This window comes from Mus musculus, chromosome 7 (genome assembly GCF_000001635.26).
Source record: "Mus musculus strain C57BL/6J chromosome 7, GRCm38.p6 C57BL/6J".
Taxonomy (NCBI): Eukaryota; Metazoa; Chordata; class Mammalia; order Rodentia; family Muridae; genus Mus; species Mus musculus.
The window spans coordinates 123,049,482-123,069,050 of record NC_000073.6 but is presented as its reverse complement, the minus strand read 5'-3'; the positions used below and the strand labels follow the sequence as shown (position 1 = coordinate 123,069,050).

The following is a 19,569-nucleotide window of genomic DNA, read 5'->3' as shown; positions in this document are numbered from 1 at the left end:
ACCATTTATCCACACATACATTTAAGCCATGTAAAAAGAGAAGGCTGAAGGAAGAAAAGGAACAGAGGGTCTGAGCCTGCAAGAAGAACTGGGAACAACCGCTGTGCAGGCTGGGAAACGCTGAGCAGGAGGATGGATGCCAACGGTCCTGTGGCTGAAGCCTCTGCAACAGCAGCAGCCTGGGATGTGTTCTCTGGCCGCTAGCCAAGCTCCGGAGGCAAAAAGCTTCGTAAATTAGTTTTGATCACTGCCTGGCATTTCCCATTTTCAGCTTATAGAGAGGCCACCATGTAATTTGTATATCTTCTCCTTGAAGAATTACTTTTGACATTCGCATTAAATATTGTGCCATGTGATAACTTATTTAGCCACCTTATAATGTGTGCTGCAATTAATTCTATTTAATTGGGTTCTTTGTTTATCTTTCTGCTTCTGTCATGACTTCCCCTTCCTTAAGTTCTTTCTTCTTCTAAGTTAGTTTTAATTATGTGAGGACTACTTGAAGGCTCAACTTCTTATCAAACCCAGGTTGATCTGAGTTATCTTTCTCCCTCCAGGGAAGTACAGAGGTAGCCACCCCTGAGTGTGTGTATGTGTGTGTGTGTGTGTGTGCATGTGTGCACATGTGTGTGCATCAAGTGTTTGGGTCATTGTACACACGTGCATGTGTCCAGTGCAGAGGCCAGAGGTTGACCCCCAAGTTTGTTTTTTATTGTTGTGGTAAAAAACCATAACCAAAAGCAACTTGAAAAGGAAAGGTTTATTCAGCTTACATATCCCTGTGGCAGTACATTATCTGAGGGGAACCAAACTCTAGGGGCAGGACCCGAAGCAGAGACTATGAAAGAACCCTTTCTCACTGGCTTGGTCCTCATGGCTTGCTTACCCTGCTCCCTTACATCACTCAGGGCTACCCCAGGGGCCTTCCCACATTTCCCCCACATCGTCCCACATCTTGATTACATCAGTAATCAAGGAGATGCTCCACTGAGTCACCTACAGGCCAGTCTGATAGGAACTTTTTCTCATTTTCTCCCTCTTCTCAGATAACTCTAGCTGTGTCAAGTAGACAAAAACTAGCTAACTAATTAACTAACGAATGAGAATATTGACATCAGATGTCTTCCTGGCTCAACTGCACATCACTCAATTTATTTAGACAGGATCCTTCACTGAATGGAGAATTCATCAATTCAGTGTGGCAGCCTGGTCAGCAAATCCTGCTTGCTAAGATGACCGTCATTCATAGCCACACAGGCTTTTTAAGTTGGAGGATTGAACTTCTGACCTCACATCAATAGATCCAGGTATCCTGGCTGTGTCCTGTTTATCTACGTGTCTGCTACCTATTAATGACTTATCATTTGCTTTTTAGAAGGCTTATTTTTATTTTATATGTGTTTTGCCTACAATATATGTCTGTGTACCTTCTGTATGCAGTGCCCAAGAAGGCCAGAAGAGGGCATCAGTTCCCCTTAAACCAGAGTTATTGTGGCTGTAAGCCACCATGTGAGTGCTGGGAATGGAAGCCAGGTACTCTGGAAGAACAAACTGTGCTCTAAACCACCAAGCCATTTCTCCAGATCCCATCTAGCCTTCATCTTAAAAGTACAGTATTAAAAAAATTGTCACATGGTACAACTTGATTTTCCTCCATCCCCCTAGTAATATAATAATACATCTTTGATCTAGCTGTGTGTCTATTTTTAAATCTGGCCTAAAGGTCCTCAGAATAGATACATGGCGGACGTTACTATTGTTTGATTGCTTTGGCATCGTCAGGTGAGGTCAGGGCTATATGAGTTGCTCTGGTCAGTGGCTGCTGTCAAGGACATTGCAGGATATCCCTCCCACCAACCTCTCTGGGCACCTACTTAGACACTGAGCAGAGAACCGGTCCCCGTGTGGTTATCTCCGGGGACCAGAGCCTCCCTGGGCATAGAGTGGCCACACATTGCCCTTCAGCACTTCAAATATGAGTGTGGTGAGTCATTTTAGCTTTATTCAATTTTTTAAAATCTTAAATGCTAGGGTTGAGGGGAGGAACCCTTAGATTTTGTTTGTGGGGATGAAAATCAGCCCAGCCTCTATGGCCACCCCCACAGAGGAGCGTGAACAATGTTGAAAAGGCCAACAGATAGTTTCCTGTAGAATAAAAGAACGTATCAAAGTTAAATTAATTAAAGAGGTGAAACATCAGTACATTTTTAGCTGAACCGTGTCATTAAGATGCTGCTAATGGCCATTAGTGTTAATTAGCCACAGCTCGACAGAATGTAGAATCACCAGGGAGATGAGCCACTGGTCACCACTGTGGCGGGATCACCTTGATTACTGATAATGGGAAGCGCATCTTAGCTGTGGGTGGGGCCATTGCCGGGACAAGGGATCCTTTGCTGATGATAGGGTGACCTTATGCTTTGATCCCTAGTGTGGCTTTCATCACTGTCTTCTAACTGTGGACATAACTTGCCCAGCTGCCTTAACTTCCCATGGCCACGACTTCCACCCTGACGGACCACGAACTGTGAGCCGAAAGCACTCCTTTCTCCCTTAAATGGCTTTTTTTCCCCACCTGATTTTTGTTTCTTTTTTTGTTTTGTTTTGTTTTAAAATCACAGCAACAGAAAAGAAACCAAGACACCGCCCAGTTAAAGTTGGATATAGTCACTGTAAATGCCTTCCAAATTTATCAAGAAGCGCTGCCAACTCACAATTGTGGAAGGGATTGTTGTGATCTTTTACATTTGGCATTGAAGAGTTTTCGGCTAGCTATGAGAATTTTGTTCCTGCCATGCCAGATGGCGCTCCAGAAATGCAGACTCATCGGGATCTCCAAACCGGAGGAGAAGTGATGTTTCCCTCTATTGCTTCGTTCCACCGTATGAGACAGACTCAAAATATCTGCGCAGCGGGCGTTCAGGAGCAGACTCGCAAGTGTCATGGACAAGTTGCTAAAATGTCTCAGTGTTGTATGTACAGTGCAGTGAATCACCACCAGTGTGTGGAACCTGTGAAAGATTCAAGGCTGTGAACACGGGGAGGCTGGGGCTATGCCAACGTTTGTTGCCTAAATTGTGCATGACTTCACAAAGACTCACAAGACCGTCGGTCCCAATTCAAACAAAACTACGTGCTTTGCCAGGAACTTGGTAGTCAAAGACAGAAAGTGACGGTGATCTCTGTTTTGTTTTTTTCACCATTACATCATCATCACAGTGTATATGAAGATAAACCTGAAGTTCACAGGGAAAGAAAAACACACTTTTGCCCTATCTAGGAAGGAATTGGAATTTATATTATAATCTAACTTTTCATGATGCTAACCTGTAACTACGATTTTATGCACTTTCAAACACAGATCCAGGGCTGAAGAGATGGCTCAGTGGTTAAGAGCACTAGTTACTCTTCCTGATGACCCAGACTCCCAGAACCCACAGGCAGCTCATGATTGTCTGTAACAGGTCTGGGGATCCCATACCCTCTTTTTTCCTCCACAGACACCATACAGTCAGACATGAGGACAAAATGCCCATATACCTAAAATAGATAAATAAATCTTTTTAAAAATGAAGCTAAATACAAAATATTTTCAGTGGTAGTCACTAACACTATGTTAATTTCCTGCAAAAGCTACAAGAAAAATTTGAAGAATGTACTGCTGGTAGTTACACACTTTGAGTTATTTTTCAGTGTATATAGCTGCCTTTGCTCCCCAAACTCACAATTCAGAGACAGTGGCTTGACACCGTTTGGTCAAAAACAGTTTTAAAGCCACTGAAATGGACAAGCTTCTGATTCAATGCCAAACAATTGTGACAAAGATCGCTATGGAGGGAATGCATATTAGAGGATAAAAGTTCTGGGCTTTTTGTGGGACTCCTAACAATGGGAGCAGGAGCTGCCTCTGATGCTGTTGCCTGCCTTTGGGACCCTTTCCTCCTACTGGATTGCCTTGTCTAGCCTCAATAGGAGAGGAGGTACCTAGTCTTACTGCAACTTCATATGCCATGGCTGGTTGATATCCATGGGAGGCCTGACCTTTACTGAAGAGAAAGAGAAGAGTGGAAGTGGGGAGGGAGGACCTGGGAAGAGAAGAGGAAGGGGGAAACTATGGTGTGGATGTAAAATAAATAAATAATAAAATATTTTAAAAACAAAAGTAAAAGCTCACTGGGTATTTAAATCACCAATGGGAAGATGTGACCATACATCTAGAACAACGGGGGTGTGTGATACCTCTTCAACTGAGAATATAAGTGTAGATAATTCTACATCTACAGCAGGAGCAGAACACACCTATGTTAGATAATACATAATACATCTAATGGAAATTGAGCATCAAGAGTTGAACTGTGCTTTAAGAGCTAAAAAAAAAAAAAAAAAATTAAAAACAAAACAACCCCTGGGTTTCAAGGGCTTAAAAAGAACATACCACTGTATAATGTTTATATTGGTCACATGTTGACATGGAATTTTAAAAGTACTGGATTCAAAACAATGTTAAATTAAGGGCTGGAGCACTGACTGCTCTTCCGAAGGTCCTGAGTTCAAATCCCAGTAACCACATGGTGGCTCGCAACCATCTGTAACGAGATCTGACGCCCTCTTCTGGTGTGTCTGAAGACAGCTACAGTGTACTTACATATAATAACAAATAAATCTTTGGGCCAGAGTGAGCAGAGGTCCTGAGTTCAATTCCCAGCAACCACATGATGGCTCACAACCATCTGTACAGCTACAGTGTACTCATATACATAAAATAAAGAAATCTTTTTTTAAAATGTTCAATTAGTTTCATGTGTTTCTATCTTTAAATGAAGACACAGGTATCAAAACACTTGAAAATTCCATGTGCAGGGCTGAGGCTGTGACTCAGTGGTACACCAACATGCTGAAGGTGCTGGGCTGGCCCCTATCACTGCTAAACACATACATACACACATATGACAGACAGACATAAAATGGCTTGTGTTTTTATTTTATTCTACAGTGTAAAGCTAGAATCACTTCCCTTGTTTTGGACACCTTGTCTCCTGGGAGAATCATCTCCTGAGAGAAGTTCTAACAAAAGCTCATTGTAAGGCTCCTGACTTCTGTCCCTAAACTGAAGGATCTGTCTAGATTCGCGCATCTGGCCATGGACCTGGGCCACTGTATACTGACTCCTGGGACTATGACTCGGCAGTAAGTAGAGCCAAGACAGTGGTATCCGGAGTCTAACTGAACAGTCCCGCCACTGATGGGGTGGAGAGTGGAGACGTGTAGCCAAGCCCCAAAGCCCAGTGAGACAGAAAAGCCTCCACAGGGAACAGAATGATAGAGGCTGGAAGACAGGGCACATCGAAAAGGGAAAGACCCTGTTGTGGAGGATGAATTCCTGGGAAAGGGAAGCTACAGTTGAGAATGAATGGTGGGGAGCAGGGATACCCAAGGCGGACGGACAGAGATGCAGGGACAGACACGACACGAGGGTTGTATGCCTTCCCTGATCAGCAGTGCTGAGAAAACATCCTCTTGAGTTTGGGAGTGAGAACCTGGGTTAATTAATGAAAAAGACTCTCAGGGCTACTGTTGTCATGGCAACCATGAAAGGACTAGTGGGGATTCGTACAGACAAAAGGAGCAACAAGTGTTATCTCCTCCTTTTTTCCTTCCTGCCTGGATGCTTAGAGATGGGGGCTCCCTCATCCCACATCCTCTGTAGCAGTGTGGATGGGAAAGATCCTGTCCTTATTCAGGAGGGACTTAGAGGTTTGTGTGCTCAGTCTCACCGACTACATATTTAGGTTTGAATAAGGATCCAGGCTTATGACTGGCCTCTTGCAACCCTGTCTTCTGTCCTAGTTCCAAGGTCACCTTCCCCACCTTCCTCTACCTGAACCTTGCTCCAACATCTTGTATGGAATAGAACATTCTGTTCCCAGGAGTGGGAAGTGATTCGGGGACCCTAGCCCAGTGACCAATTACTTCCCAGGTGCCTATGTCTCACACCCTGCCTGACCATCGCCCTGAGAGTAGATGCTCTTAGACTCCCTTGGGGAATAGCCACACCTGTAACAAAACGCCTTGATCCCTTGGTGCCTGACTACCTGTTTTAGACGGTCCATTGTACATTCTGTTCTGCCAGCCTTTCCCCAGGGTGCCTCTGCTACGGTGTATGCCCAGATGTCTGCTTAATCAGGAAAGCCAGCTCAGGCAGGTCCTCAGTGGTGTTCATTAAGCCTGGAAGAATCTCAAACCGACTTAGTCCAACTCAATCTACAAATATAGGTTTTTTGAAGCGTTTACCTTAATCAATAGTATTGAACTAAGTCATTTTTTCCTAGGCGTTCTCTCCCTTCAACTTTTCCAAGTGACTGACTTATTTGGCAACCTCGTTCTGACTGAATTCCAGATGTTTGTATAGTTCACTTGTATTCCAGCTGCCTGGTACACAGTGGGTTCTCAACTAATAATCACTGAATGGATAGAAAAAAATGGAAATTCTGCCTCTTAAGAGATATGAATACATATTATCAATGAGTGGTATCAGGGCTTACACCTAACACTTAGGCTATATCTGACTTATATAACCTAGCTGAATTTTGTTTGCCAATACGTGGCTTAAGAAACTCCTTGTTAGAAATATGTGGAAATATATGAAACCAGAGGCCTCCTCCTTTCCCATTTTGATGGGCTTTACTTCCTGTCTGCGGTACAGCATTCCTAGTGACCAATGTTAGCTACCATTAACCAGCAGACCTCTACAAACACCTCCAGCAGCTCTTTGTCTGTAGTTTCCTCCTGGATCGCCAGAGGAGCCTCCTAATTGGTCTCTTGGATTCCCTCCCCCTCTGACCTCCCCATGCATCCACTGCAAGCAGCCACTGCTTTTTATGACACTGTGCATTGCATTGGTGAGAGCCTGGGTAGCAGAGTGGCCAGATGAGTCACGGCCACGCTGTTTGGAGATGGACATGTCTGGCCAGAAAAAAAAAAAAAAAAAAAAAACCAAAAAACCAAAAAACAAAAACAAAACAAAAACAAAAACAAAAACAAAAAAACCCACCTTCAGAAGGGGATGTTTGCCATGGGGGTATGGATATTAGTTGCTGTCTTTGGATCTTAGGGGCTGAATTTCAAATATTTGATTTCAACCCTATTCAACACATCAGGATTGTGAGTGGCTGCTTCCTCTGTTGACTCAGTGCATATCAGACACCTCAGGCTGCAAGGACTGATCCACACCCCACACTGTGAGATACATTACCTGTTCCATTCCTCAGGCAGTGGAGTATCTTGAGATCCAGGACACCTGGCTTCTAGGCTGGGCTCTGCCACTAGTTGCATGACTTTAGGCAAATCACATCACCTCTCTGGGCCTCAGTGTCCACACCTGAGAAATGAAGGAATTACAGATTGGTCATTGGCCACCGAATACCAATCCCCCACCTCAGACACAGCCCAAGTGTGTTTTCATATGAAATGCAGGCACTGTAAGCAACTCCTGGTGCAACCTCTGCCTGTATTCCTTTCCTTCAAGAAATTCTATTATAACAAAGGGAAGAATAAAGAAATGTGAACACTGTGGTGGTTTGAATACACTTGGCCCAGAGGGTGGCACTACTGGGAGGTGTGGCCTTGTTGGAGGAAGTGTGTCACTGTGGGGGTGGGCTTTGAGACCCTCCTCTTGGCTGTCTGGAAGCAAGCCTTCTGTTTGCCTTCAGAACAAGATATAGAACTCTCAGTTCCTCCAGCACCATGCTTCTTGCCTTAATGATGATAAGGGACTGAACCTCTGAGCCTGTAAGCCAGCCCTAATTAAATGTTGTCCTTTATAAGAGTTGCCTTGGTCATGGTCTCTCTTCACAGCAATGAAAACCCAAGACAAATGCTTTCATTAATATTTTAAAAATAGCCCATCTTTGGTCTGGGGCTCTTGCTAAGTGTAGGAGCACACTACTAGAAAAAAAAAACAACAACAACAACAATTCAAACTTAGTGTTTTAACTACAATAGAGTTAGTTAAAGTGTAATTACTATAGTTACACTTACTGAGAACTTAAATGTATAGTTTCAGGTGAAAGAGAGAGGGGAGGAGGAGGAAGAGGGGAGAGAGGGGAGAGAGGGGAGAGAATGGGGAGAGGAGGGAGAGAGGGGAGAGGATGGGGAGAGGGGGGAGAGGGGAGAGAGGGGAGAGAATGGGGAGAGGGGAAGAGGGGAGAGGGGAGAGCACAATTGGGGAGGGAGGAGCCTGGAGGCTTTGGAAGTTGCTGGTCTGCAGAACATAACTGCTGGTTTTGAGGATCCCAGGGCCAGCAGCTGGGTGCCCGTGAATAAGAGCTGAGACTTTGAAGTCAGACTACCCAGTTTAAGATCTTAACTGCCGGGTGAGTGATAATGTATTACTAATGTTAAATACAATTTTTGTACAAAGCCCCTGTCCTAGTTTCCTTTCCCGTTGCGGTGATGAAATCCTTGATCATTGTGATGGCATCACAGAAGCCTACGGGAGCTGGTCAGGCTGCATCCATAGTTAAGGAGAGAAAAGGCCCCTGTGTGGGGACACACACCTTTAACCCTAGCACCGTGGAGGCAGAAGCAGGTAGATCTCTGTGAGTTCAAGGCCAGTTTGGTCTACATAAGGAATTCCAGGACAGCCAAGGCTATACAGTAAGACCTTTTCTCAAGCAAAACAAAAGGAACAAACAAGAAAAATACAACAAAAAATCCACTAACCAGCACAGACCCAAAATGCAAACAAGTAATGGCAGCCTGTGTGCAGTGAAGAAACACACATCTGTACCCGTGATGCAGGAAAGGAGAGTCGGACATCTCCAGTGACGTCATCTCATGGTTTATTTCGGCTCTTTCGGGACTCCACTGCAGAGCCTGGCTTGTCTGGTTCATAGGTTTCATGACTCACCTTATGCAATTGCTCTTTTTGTGAGCAATGCTGACAGCTGCAGAATGGGGTGATTTCTAAAGTCCTGCCTATCTGCTGGAACATTGCCTGTGTCACCCTACCTGGTTCTCTTTACTACGTTATTGTCTAAGAGGAATGCCACTTAGCTATGCTCATAAATTGACGCATCAAAATTATATCTTTTAGCTGTTATCTTCTTGAAGAAAAAAAATCACTTTAAAAAAAAATCAATTAAGGTGCTGAAGAGATGACTCAGCAGTTAAGAGCAGATCTAGGGGAGAGGGCAGGTGCGTGTGTGTGTGTGTGTGTGTGTGTGTGTGTTGGGGAACTGGGAGAAAGGGAGGGAGGGGAGGCTGCATCCAGGATGTATTGTATGAAAGAAGAATAAAGAAAAAGAAAAAACGTACTTGCTGCTCTTCTAGAGCAGTTAGATTTAATTCCCAGCACCCATAAGCAGGCTCACACAGCAATCTGTAGCTCTAGCTCTAGACGATCCAAAATCCCTGCTTCATGGTGCACAGACAATACGCAGGCAAAATACTCACATTAAAAGGCCTGCCCTCCCTCCCTTCTTTACTCCCTCCCTCCTTCCTTCCGTCTTTTTATCTTTTGGGTTTTTTTCAAGATAGGGTTTCTCCAAGTAGCCCTGGCTGTCCCTCTGCCTCCTAAGGACTGGGATCAAAGGTGTGCACTGCCGCCACCACCCCTACCTCCGCAGCCGCCAACAGGTACTTTTTTTTTTCACTACTATAGTATGTTTTATTTATTTTTTTTTTAATTTTTTTTTAATTAGGTATTTTCCTCGTTTACATTTTCAATGCTATCCCAAAGGTCCCACATACCCACCCCCCAATCCCCTACCCACCCACTCCCCCTATTTGGCCCTGGGGTTCCCCTGTACTGGGGCATATAAAGTTTGCAAGTCCAATGGGCCTCTCTTTGCAGTGATGGCCGACTAGGCCATCTTTTGATACATATGCAGCTAGAGACACGAGCTCCGGGGTACTGGTTAGTTCATATTGTTGTTCCACCTATAGGGTTGCAGTTCCCTTTAGCTCCTTGGGTAATTTCTCTAGCTCCTTCATTGGGGGCCGTGTGACCCATCCAATAGCTGACTGTGATCATCCACTTCTGTGTTTGCTAGGCCCCGGCATAGTCTCACAAGAGAGAGCTATATCTGGGTCCTTTCAGCAAAATCTTGCTAGTGTATGCAATGGTGTCAGCATTTGGAAGCTGATTATGGGATGGATCCCTGCATATGGCAATCACTAGATGGTCCATCCTTTCGTCACAGCTCCAAATTTTGTCTCTGTAACTCCTTCCATGGGTGTTTTGTTCCCATTTCTAAGAAAGGGTAAAGTGTCCACACTTTGGTCTTCGTTCTTCTTGAATTTCATGCGTTTGGCAAGTTGTATCTTATACAAATCAAAACAACCCTGAGATTCCACTTCCCTCCAGTCAGAATGGCTAAGATCAAAAACTCAGGTGACAGCAGATGCTGGCGAGGATGTGGAGAAAGGGGAACACTCCTCCATTGTTGGTGGGATTGCAAGCTTGTACAACCACTCTGGAAATCAGTCTGGCGGTTCCTCAGAAAATTGGACATAGTACTACCGGAGGATCCCGCAATACCTCTCATGGGCATATATCCAGAAGATGTCCCAACCGGTAAGAAGGACACATGCTCCACTATGTTCATAGCAGCCTTGTTTATAATAGTCAGAAGCTGGAAAGAACCCAGATGCCCCTCAACAGAGGAATGGATACAGAAAATGTGGTACATTTACACAATGGAATACTACTCAGCTATTAAAAAATGAATTTATGAAATTCCTAGGCAAATGGATGGACCTGGAGGGTATCATCCTGAGTGAGGTAACCCAATCACAAAGGAACTCGCACAATATGTACTCACTGATAAGTGGATATTAGCCCAGAAACTTAGGTACGTTTTTTTAAAATGTAAAACAAACACAAGAGTGATCAGAATTCAAGTGGGGCACATGGCTGGAGGATTGTGTTTTAGACCAGACTGTGCTAACTTACCTCAAAGCCAAGAGCAAAACCAATTAACACAGAAATGCAGAGGCTGACACAACAGGTATTCACAGGAATGATTAAAGGATTGAATAAAACTAGTCAGGTCCACTGATTCCCTTTAAGCAGAAAAATTCCTGTCTTTCTTGTCTCACATGATAAAAACTCACACAAACACTGAAAACAGGGCTGGAGAGATGGCTCAGCGGTTAAGAGCACTGACTGCCCTTCTGAAGGCCCTGAGTTCAAGCAACCACATGTTGGCTCACAACCATCCATAATGAGATCTGATGCCCTCTTCTGGGGTGTCTCAAGACAGCTACAGTGTACTTAGATATAATAAATAAATAAATAAATCTTTAAAACACTGAAAACAAAGGGACAGGGATCCAGCCAGTTGATAGTATTTACCAGCCAAACTTGAATCCTTGGGTCAGTCCCTAGCACTGAATAAACTGGGTGAATAAACTGGGTGTGGTGGCCCACACTTGTAACCTTGGGAGGATGGAGGAGGGCCAGAGGTTCAAGGTCATCTTTGACTACACTGTGAGTTCAAGGCCAGCCTTGGCTATATGAGAACCCACTCCAAGAAAGAAAAACACTAAAAAACAAAACAGACCTAAAATTGGAAGTGGAAATATTGAAAATATTTGCCAGTATTCTCTTTATTTTATTGCAGCAGGAGACAGCGGCCAGCAGCTCCTTCTGGCTATGCAAGGCTGTTCTGCCCAGCTGCACAGTGGGCCAGCATTCCGTTTGCAGATCCCCACAGCTCCTTTCCTTTTAGACCGCTGCAGTCTGGCATCTGCTGCTTCTGACCCCATGATGTGGCTTCCAGTAACACCATCAAGATCCTGCAGTTGCCAAATTTGGCAACCAGTTTCTGCCCTCATTTTACTTGATGTCTTGATGCTAAATCCTAAAACCATTTGAATGTCTGCAGGGTGAGTTATCATTCTCATACAAGCAAAAAAAAAAAAAAAAAAAAAAAAAAAAAAAACAAAAAAAACAAAAAAAACCAAGGAGTCTTTAAAGCTCCGGAATAACGCTCAGCACTTCTGAGGTCCAGACAGGAGGACCACCAGTGTGAGGTCAGCCTGAGCTACATAATAAGACCTCAACTTAAGGACAGAAGGGCCAGCATGAAGCTCAGAGTGCCTGCCTGACACCAGCAAGGTCTTGTGTTCCATTCCCTGCACCGCAAGGGAAGACGAGATGGGAGTAGGGATGACTAATTCCAGAAATTCATTTGTTTTAACTTTTTTTTTTTAAGACAGGGTTTCTCTGTATATCCCTGTCTGTCCTGGAACTCACTTTGTAGACCAGGCTGGCCTCGAACTCAGAAATCCGCCTGCCTCTGCCTCCCGAGTGCTGGGATTAAAGATGTGCCCCACCACGCCCAGTTTGTTTTAACATCTTAAAGATAGATTTATGTGTCTGAGTGTGTATGCTACATGTGGTCCTAGAGGCCAAATGAGGATTTGGGTTCCTTAAAGCTGGAGCTATGAGGGGCTCAGTGGTTAAGAGCACAACTGTTCTTCTAGAGGTTCTGAGTTCAATTCCCAGCAACAACATATGGCTCACAACCATCTGTAATGGAATCTGACGCCCTCTTCTGGTGTGTCTGAAGACAGCTACAGTGTATTCATACATAAAATAAATAATTTTTTTTAAAAAAATCTGGAGCTATGAGTGGTTGTGAGCCACTTAAAGTGGGTGCTGGGAGCCAAGCTCGGGTCTTCTGGAAAAGCAGCAAGTGTGCCTAACCACTGAGCCATCTCACCAGACCAGAGGCAAATTTGTTTAATCATTCACCTGTTCACACACACACACACACACACACACACACACACACACACACACACACGCAACCTACATTGTGCAAGGTGTTGAGGAGTAAGACTGATTCTTAATTAAGAACTCCACTGGCATGTAAGTAACATTACTAAAGAAAACACACATGCTATCTGTCTACAGTCTCATGAATGTTCACAAACAAAGCACACTGATTAGCAGTAGCACCTGAATAAAGACAGTCTGAGCAGGCCCCCAGAGTCCCCTCTGGGTCTCCTTGCAGAGCCTTGATCCCCTCAACAGCAAGTGCTTGCATTCTGTAGAGTTGAAATCATTCAGAATGTATTCCAGATGAGTCCCTGCCTTTGTGCAGTGATATTGGTGAGATTTGTGGACTGTGGTTAGCTGTAGGCCATACAGTCTTGTTACTCTGGAGTCTCTCTGCCTCTCTACTTTGGAACTTTCCACAGTAATTACATTCTCCTTCTAAGGAACACTTACTCCCTTTGTTCTTTTTATCAGAAATATGTTTGTTTTGTGTGTGTGTGTGTGTGTGTGTGTGTGTGTGTGTGTGTGTGGTACATGCATGTGGGTATGTGGATGTATATGCCTGTAAGCACATACAGGGAAGCCAGAGGACCCCTCTCTCTACTGCATTCCTTTAAGATAATGTCTCTTCAGAGACCTGGGATAAGGGGGTAGCCCAAGAATCAATGGGGGTGACCTTAGCTGTGACTCACTACATTGGGGATATAGAACCTGAAGAGGCCATGTTCTATAGCAAGTAGGAACTCCACTGGGGCGGTAGAGATACCAACCCATCCACAGAACTTTCAACCCAAAATTTATCCTGTCTACAAAAAATGCAGGTACAAGGGATGGAGCAGAGACTGAGGGAATGGTCAACCAACAACCAGCCCAACTTGAGACCCATCCCATAGGCAAGCACCAATCCCTAACACTACTAATGATACTCTGTTATGCTTGCAGACAGGAGCAAGCAGTCCTCTGAGAGGCTCCACCCAGCAGCTGACTCAGACAGATACAGACACCCACAGCCAAAGAGTGGTTGGAGCTTGGGGACTCTTATGGAAGAATAGGAAAAAGGATTCTGGAGCCCAAAGGGGATAGGAAATCCACAGGAAAACCAACAGACTCAACTAACCTGAACCCTTAGGGTTCTCAGAGTCTGGTTTTTTTTTTTTGTTTTTTTTTTGTTGTTGTTGTTTTTGAGACAGGGTTTCTCTGTATAGCCCTGGCTGTCCTGGAACTCACTTTGTAGACCAGGTTGACCTGGAACTCAGAAATCTGCCTGCCTCTGCCTCCCCAGTTCTGGGATTAAAGGCGTGCGCCACCACCACCCAGCTGGGTTCTCAGAGTCTGAACCACCAACCAAAGAACATACATAGCCTGGACCTAGGTCTCCCCACACATACTTAACAGATATGGACATCTGGACAACTGGAATGGGGGCTATCCCAAAAGCTGTTGCCTGAACGTGGGATATGTTCTTCTAGCTGGGCCACCTTGCCTGGCTTCAAAGGGAGAGGAAACACCTAGCTCTGAAGAGACTTGAAGTGCCAGGGTGGGAGGAATACCCAGGGGTGTGGGGGACCCATCCGATCAGAGGAGAAGGGGAGAGGGTATGGGGGAAAGACTGTGGGAGGGTGTGACCAGGAAGGGGCAGTAAACGGAATGTAAAGTGAATAAGTGAAAAAATAAAATTAAATTAGATAGAATTTTTTAAAAAGATAATGTTTCTCCACCATATATTTTGGTTGTAAGACATAAAGAAATCAATCTGGAACTAACTGGGCAGCTTCCTCCATGCTGGCTAGCTTTCTTTGTGACAGAAGGTGCTCTGTATCCCACCTAGAGGAGAAAACACTTAAACAACGGTGCCCAGCACTGGCCCCTGTGTGCTACAATACCAACCTTCCAGGAAGTACTCACTCTGTAGACCAGGCTGGCCTCGAACTCAGAAATCTGCCTGCCTCTGCCTCCCGAGTGCTGGGATCAAAGGCGTGCGCCACCACGCCCAGCTGAAGTCTATGCTTTAATGGGGCAAACTACACAGATGCAGAATAGAATGAATTTTTTTTTAAGATTTATTTATTTATTATATGTAAGTACACTGTAGCTGTCTTCAGACACTCCAGAAGAGGGAGTCAGATCTTGTTACAGATGGTTGTGAGCCACCATGTGGTTGCTGGGATTTGAACTCCTGACCTTCGGGAGAGCAGTCGGGTGCTCTTACCCACTGAGCCATCTCACCAGCCCATAGAATGAATTTTTATTTTTAAGTTTTGCTGTGCTAGGATGGAATACACAGCTTCTCTGTGTTAAATGGGTGTTCTTCTACTGGGTAAAAACCCAGCTCTTTAATATAATTCTTTTTGAAGAGAGAAGCTGGGCGGGAGGGAGAAGGGGAGAGCTGGGAAGATGATGTAATCAGTAAAGATCCCCAGCACCCGTGTGAAAGCCAGGCAGCACGCACCTATAACTCTGGTGCTGGAGCGGGGAGAAACAGGCAGATGCCTAGTGTTTGTAGCTTAGTCAGTCTAGCTGAATCGATGAGCTCCAGGATCAGCGAGCGATGTCTCAAAAAACAATACGGACAGCAACAGAGGAAGAGACCCAGCATCAACCTCTCTCTTCCACACACATGCATACACACATGCATACAAAAACACACGTGATTTCCAAACAAATCATAAAGTAACTGCTACTATAAAGAACATTGACCTGGTTGTGGCGATAAGACAGATACAGGGGTGTGGAGGGGTAGATTGAAGGGTCCGATAGGACCATGGGCAGTTCAATAATAGAACCCCCGCTTAGCATGCAGAAGGCACTAAATACAATCCCCACCAGCACTGAAAATAAAGAGTAGTCAGGAGCCACTGTGGTTGGAAAGTTAATGAGCCAGCCAGGGTTAAGTCTTACCAGGGCTTGTAGGCTACACTGAAGGGCCTATATTTCATTTCATTTTCTTTTCTTTTTTTTTTTTTTTTGTTTTTTGTTTTTTGTTTGTTTGTTTGGTTTTTTTTTTTTTTTTTTTTTTTTTTTTTTGGTTTTTCGAGACAGGGTTTCTCTGTGTAGCCTTGGCTGTCCTGAACTCACTCTGTAGACCAGGCTGGCCTCGAACTCAGAAATCCACCTGCCTCTGCCTCCAGAGTGCTGGGATCAAAGGTGTACGCCATCACTGCCCAGCTTGTTTTGTTTTGTTTTGTTTTGTTTTGTTTTTGACAAGGTTTCTCTGTGTAGCCCCGGCTGACCGAGAACTCTGTAGTCTAGGCTGGCCTTGAATTCAGAGATCTGCCTGCTCTGGTTCCCACGTGCTGTGATTATAGGTGTGTGCATTTTTAAAGACAGAGCTTCTGGATGCCGATGGAAATCATTTTATACAGGGAACACATGATGAAGAGAGGAGAGTGGGATGCTATCAGGAGCAAGATGCTTGAGCAAGTGGAGGGAGAGGGTGCAGCCCAAGGCTAAAGTGAAGGAATTGGCCTATCGAGGTCCATGGACAATTCTCAAGAAGAGGGAAAGCAGATACTACAGTGGTGGCAAAGGCAGTGAGGAGCGAAAAGAAAAAAGAAAAACAAATAAATAAACAAACAAAAAACCCACCACATCATTTCCTAATTGATTCTATGCTAGCTAGTTTTATGTCAACTTTGTGAGGAGCTTTTGGGGCCGATTGACAGGAATCTGACCTTGGCCAAGGACAAGGAAATGGGCTTGAGGCAGGAATCTGATTTTAGGCCCTGACAAGGAAGTAAGCTCAGGCAGGAATCTAATCCTAGGCTAGGACAGGGAAGTAAGTTCAGGCAGGAATCTAATTTTAGGGTGGAACAAAGAAGTAGGCTTCAGGCAAGAATCTGATTTTGGGCTAGGACAGGGAAGAAGGCTCAGATATTTAGGTCATCCTGATAAGCCCTTAGAAACAGTGATCATGGGACTTTGTTCATTGCCTTGCTTGTTCCTTAACCTAGAACTGACCTATTACTTGCATGTAATTAAAATGGTATAAAAGCAGATTGGGAACAAAAAATAAACCTTTGTGTGCCTCAGAATTGCCTGGGGTCATGCTGCAGTATTGTCTAATTGTCTCTTTCTTTTCAATCCTCGCTCCTGCACTGGAGAACCTGTTGACTGAGCAGGCTTGGTCACAACTTGACACAAGCTAGAGTCATTTTGGAGAGGTAGTATCAATTGGGGAAAATGTCCCACTAGCTTGGCCTGTGGTTCATCTTCTTGATTGACAAATGATATAGGAGGGCCCAGCCCATTTTTGTGGGCAGTGCTATCTCTGGACTGATGGTACTGGGTGCCATAAGAAAGCAGACTGAAGCCGGGCATGGTGGCACACGCCTTTGATCCCAGCACTCGGGAGGCAGAGGCAGGTGGATTTCTGAGTTCAAGGCCAGCCTGGTCTACAGAGTGAGTTCCAGGACAGCCAAGGCTACACAGAGAAACCCTGTCTTGAAAAAAACCAAAAAAAAAAAAAAAAAAAAGGAAGAAAGAAAGGAAGGAAGGAAGGAAGGAAGGAAGGAAGGAAGGAAGGAAGGAAGGAAGACTGAGCAAGCTATAAGGAGCAATCCAGTAAGCAGAACTCCTCAATGGCCTCTTTTTCAGTCCCTGCCTTGAGTTCCAGTCCTGACTTCTCTAGATGATGGACTAACAAATTGTAAGTTGAAATAAACCCTTTCTTCCTGTGGTGGTTTGAATATGCTTGGCCCAAAGGGAGTGGTACTGTTAGGAGATGTGACCTTGTTGAAGGAAGTGTGGGGGTGGGCTTTTAAGGTTTCCTATGCTCAAGCTCCACCCATTTAGGAAGAGAGCTTCCTCCTAGCTGCCTGAGGATGCTAGTCTTCACTTGGCTGCCTTTGGATAAAGATGCAAAACTCCTGGCTCCTGTATCATCATGCCTGTCTGGATGCTCCCATGCTTCCTGCCTTGATGATAAAATATTTGCCTTTATAAGAGTTGTCTTAGTCATGGGGTCTCTTCATAACAATAGAAGCCCTAAGATGCTCCCAAGTTACTTTTGTTCAAGACGTTTGATCCCAGCAATAGAAACCCTAATGAAGACCGTTTCTAACAGGTACAATTAGATGGTTAGGTGAGAAGTGGGGGAGAGATAAGTGGCCAGAATGCTTTGAAGACATCAAACAGTTAAGGTTATGTATTTTGTGTGACATCTTATCCCAATTAAAGTAATACATTATGGCCAGTGAGATGGCTTTGTGGGTCAAGTCACTGCCACCAAACCTGAGGAGCTGAGTTTGATACCCAGAACCACATGGAAGACAGAAGGAGAGAACCAGCTCTCTGACTTCCATGTGCAAGAGCAGTGGGCACCAGGGGAACAGGCTCCTTCTCGCAGCTGTTAGCTGACTGGTTCCAGGGAGGTGAAGGGAGCAGGGGTTGGATAAGAGAGTGAATGATAGGAAAGCTGTGGTTTAGTATGGTGGCATACACTTGTAATCCAAGGAAGGCTGTAACAGGGGGAGTCACGAGCTTGGGACCAGCCTGGGATACCTACATATTTGTGATTTTATTTAAAACATTTTAGGAGCATTTGATTGATTTAGAGTGAAACCAAATGTTTTAAAATTTCCAAGTTAGTAATTACAGACTCTTTAAGATTGTAAATTGTGTTAAGCGCTTAGCAGTATCTGTTGAATTGTAAGTTGGCTTTGTCAGCTATCTGAAACACTTAAGAGTCTTAAATTTGTAATTGTAGTTAAAATGCCAATGCCAGGGAGATGTTTGCTAACCAAGTTTGTAGATGACTTTAATACTTAAGAGAAATTTACAAGCTAAGTCAAGTTTACAAGCCGAGTCGGCTACACAAGAGAACAAATAAAAAGTCAGCTTCAGACAAGATGGGTCGAATTTATTAATGCAAGAGTTGAATCTGAGAATTATATAAAAGGTCTAGGAGGGACTGGGGTTTTAGATACATAATTTTAATAGGTTGAGCATTGGTTAGAAAATGAGTAACTGTGAGTATATTTGTCTGCAGCCTGAGGCTCAATGTCAAGTATGAACAGCCGTGTTTGCTGTCTGTAAGACTCCTAGGACAGTCTCAAGATCGTATGTTCTGTGTTTTAATGTCTACTCCTCACAATACACTCGAATTTCACCAAAATAACAGATAAAAGTATACTTATGTCCATATACACTTTATCAGATAAGTCCATCACTACTCCCAAAGAGGAAAGAGTGGGCTAGGGGTTCCTGGGCCTGGCTCTGCTTCCCAAGGAGGCCTCTGGGAAAGTCAAGGTGAGATGCACACCAATATGGGGGTGAGATCTTTCTCCCCGGGCCTCTGCTAAGCTAATTAATTACAGAGCCACATGTGTCCTGGCTGGGTCAGACACTGCCTTTCTGCCTTCTAAAATCAGGAGAATTGAGCATCCTGTGGCTAATTTTTGAACAAAGGACTATGTTTAATTTGCTCTGGGAAAGGCTCTGAACTTTAGGACTGGCCAGGATTGGGAGGCAGATTCTTTCTCCCCCCCCCCCCGCCCCCATTTTTGTGTGCATTAGTGTGTGTGTGTGTGTGTGTGTGTGTGTGTGTGTGTGTGTGTGTGTGTATGTAAGGACCATGACACATGTATGGAGGTCAAAGGACAACCGCAGGAGTAATTTTTCTCCTTCTATCACATGGGTTCTGGAGATCAACTTCATGTCTTCAGGCTTGGTAATAAGTGTCCTTATTGAAGGGCCATCTCGCCAGTCCTCCTCCTCCTCTTCTTCCTCCGTCCTTTCTCTCTATCCCTCCTCTCCTTTTCTTCCTTCCTCCTCCTCCTTCCTTC

General features: G+C 44.5%; 1 protein-coding gene across 10 annotated transcripts in view; it reads right to left on the bottom strand.

The window, feature by feature from the left end:
* The window catches only part of Tnrc6a (trinucleotide repeat containing 6a), a 164,196-nt gene that overhangs the window by 126,246 nt on the left and 18,381 nt on the right, over positions 1–19,569 (bottom strand). For 9 of the 10 annotated variants that reach the window (XM_011241757.1, XM_017322202.1, XM_011241760.1 and 6 more), the window contains exon 2: positions 7,253–7,378. In XM_011241757.1, the coding sequence (XP_011240059.1) occupies positions 7,253–7,332 (80 nt within the window). In that variant the 5' untranslated portion in view covers positions 7,333–7,378. Of the gene's footprint in view, positions 1–7,252; positions 7,379–19,569 lie in introns of those variants that run through there. The other variant, XM_006507708.2, reaches the window with a different exon arrangement.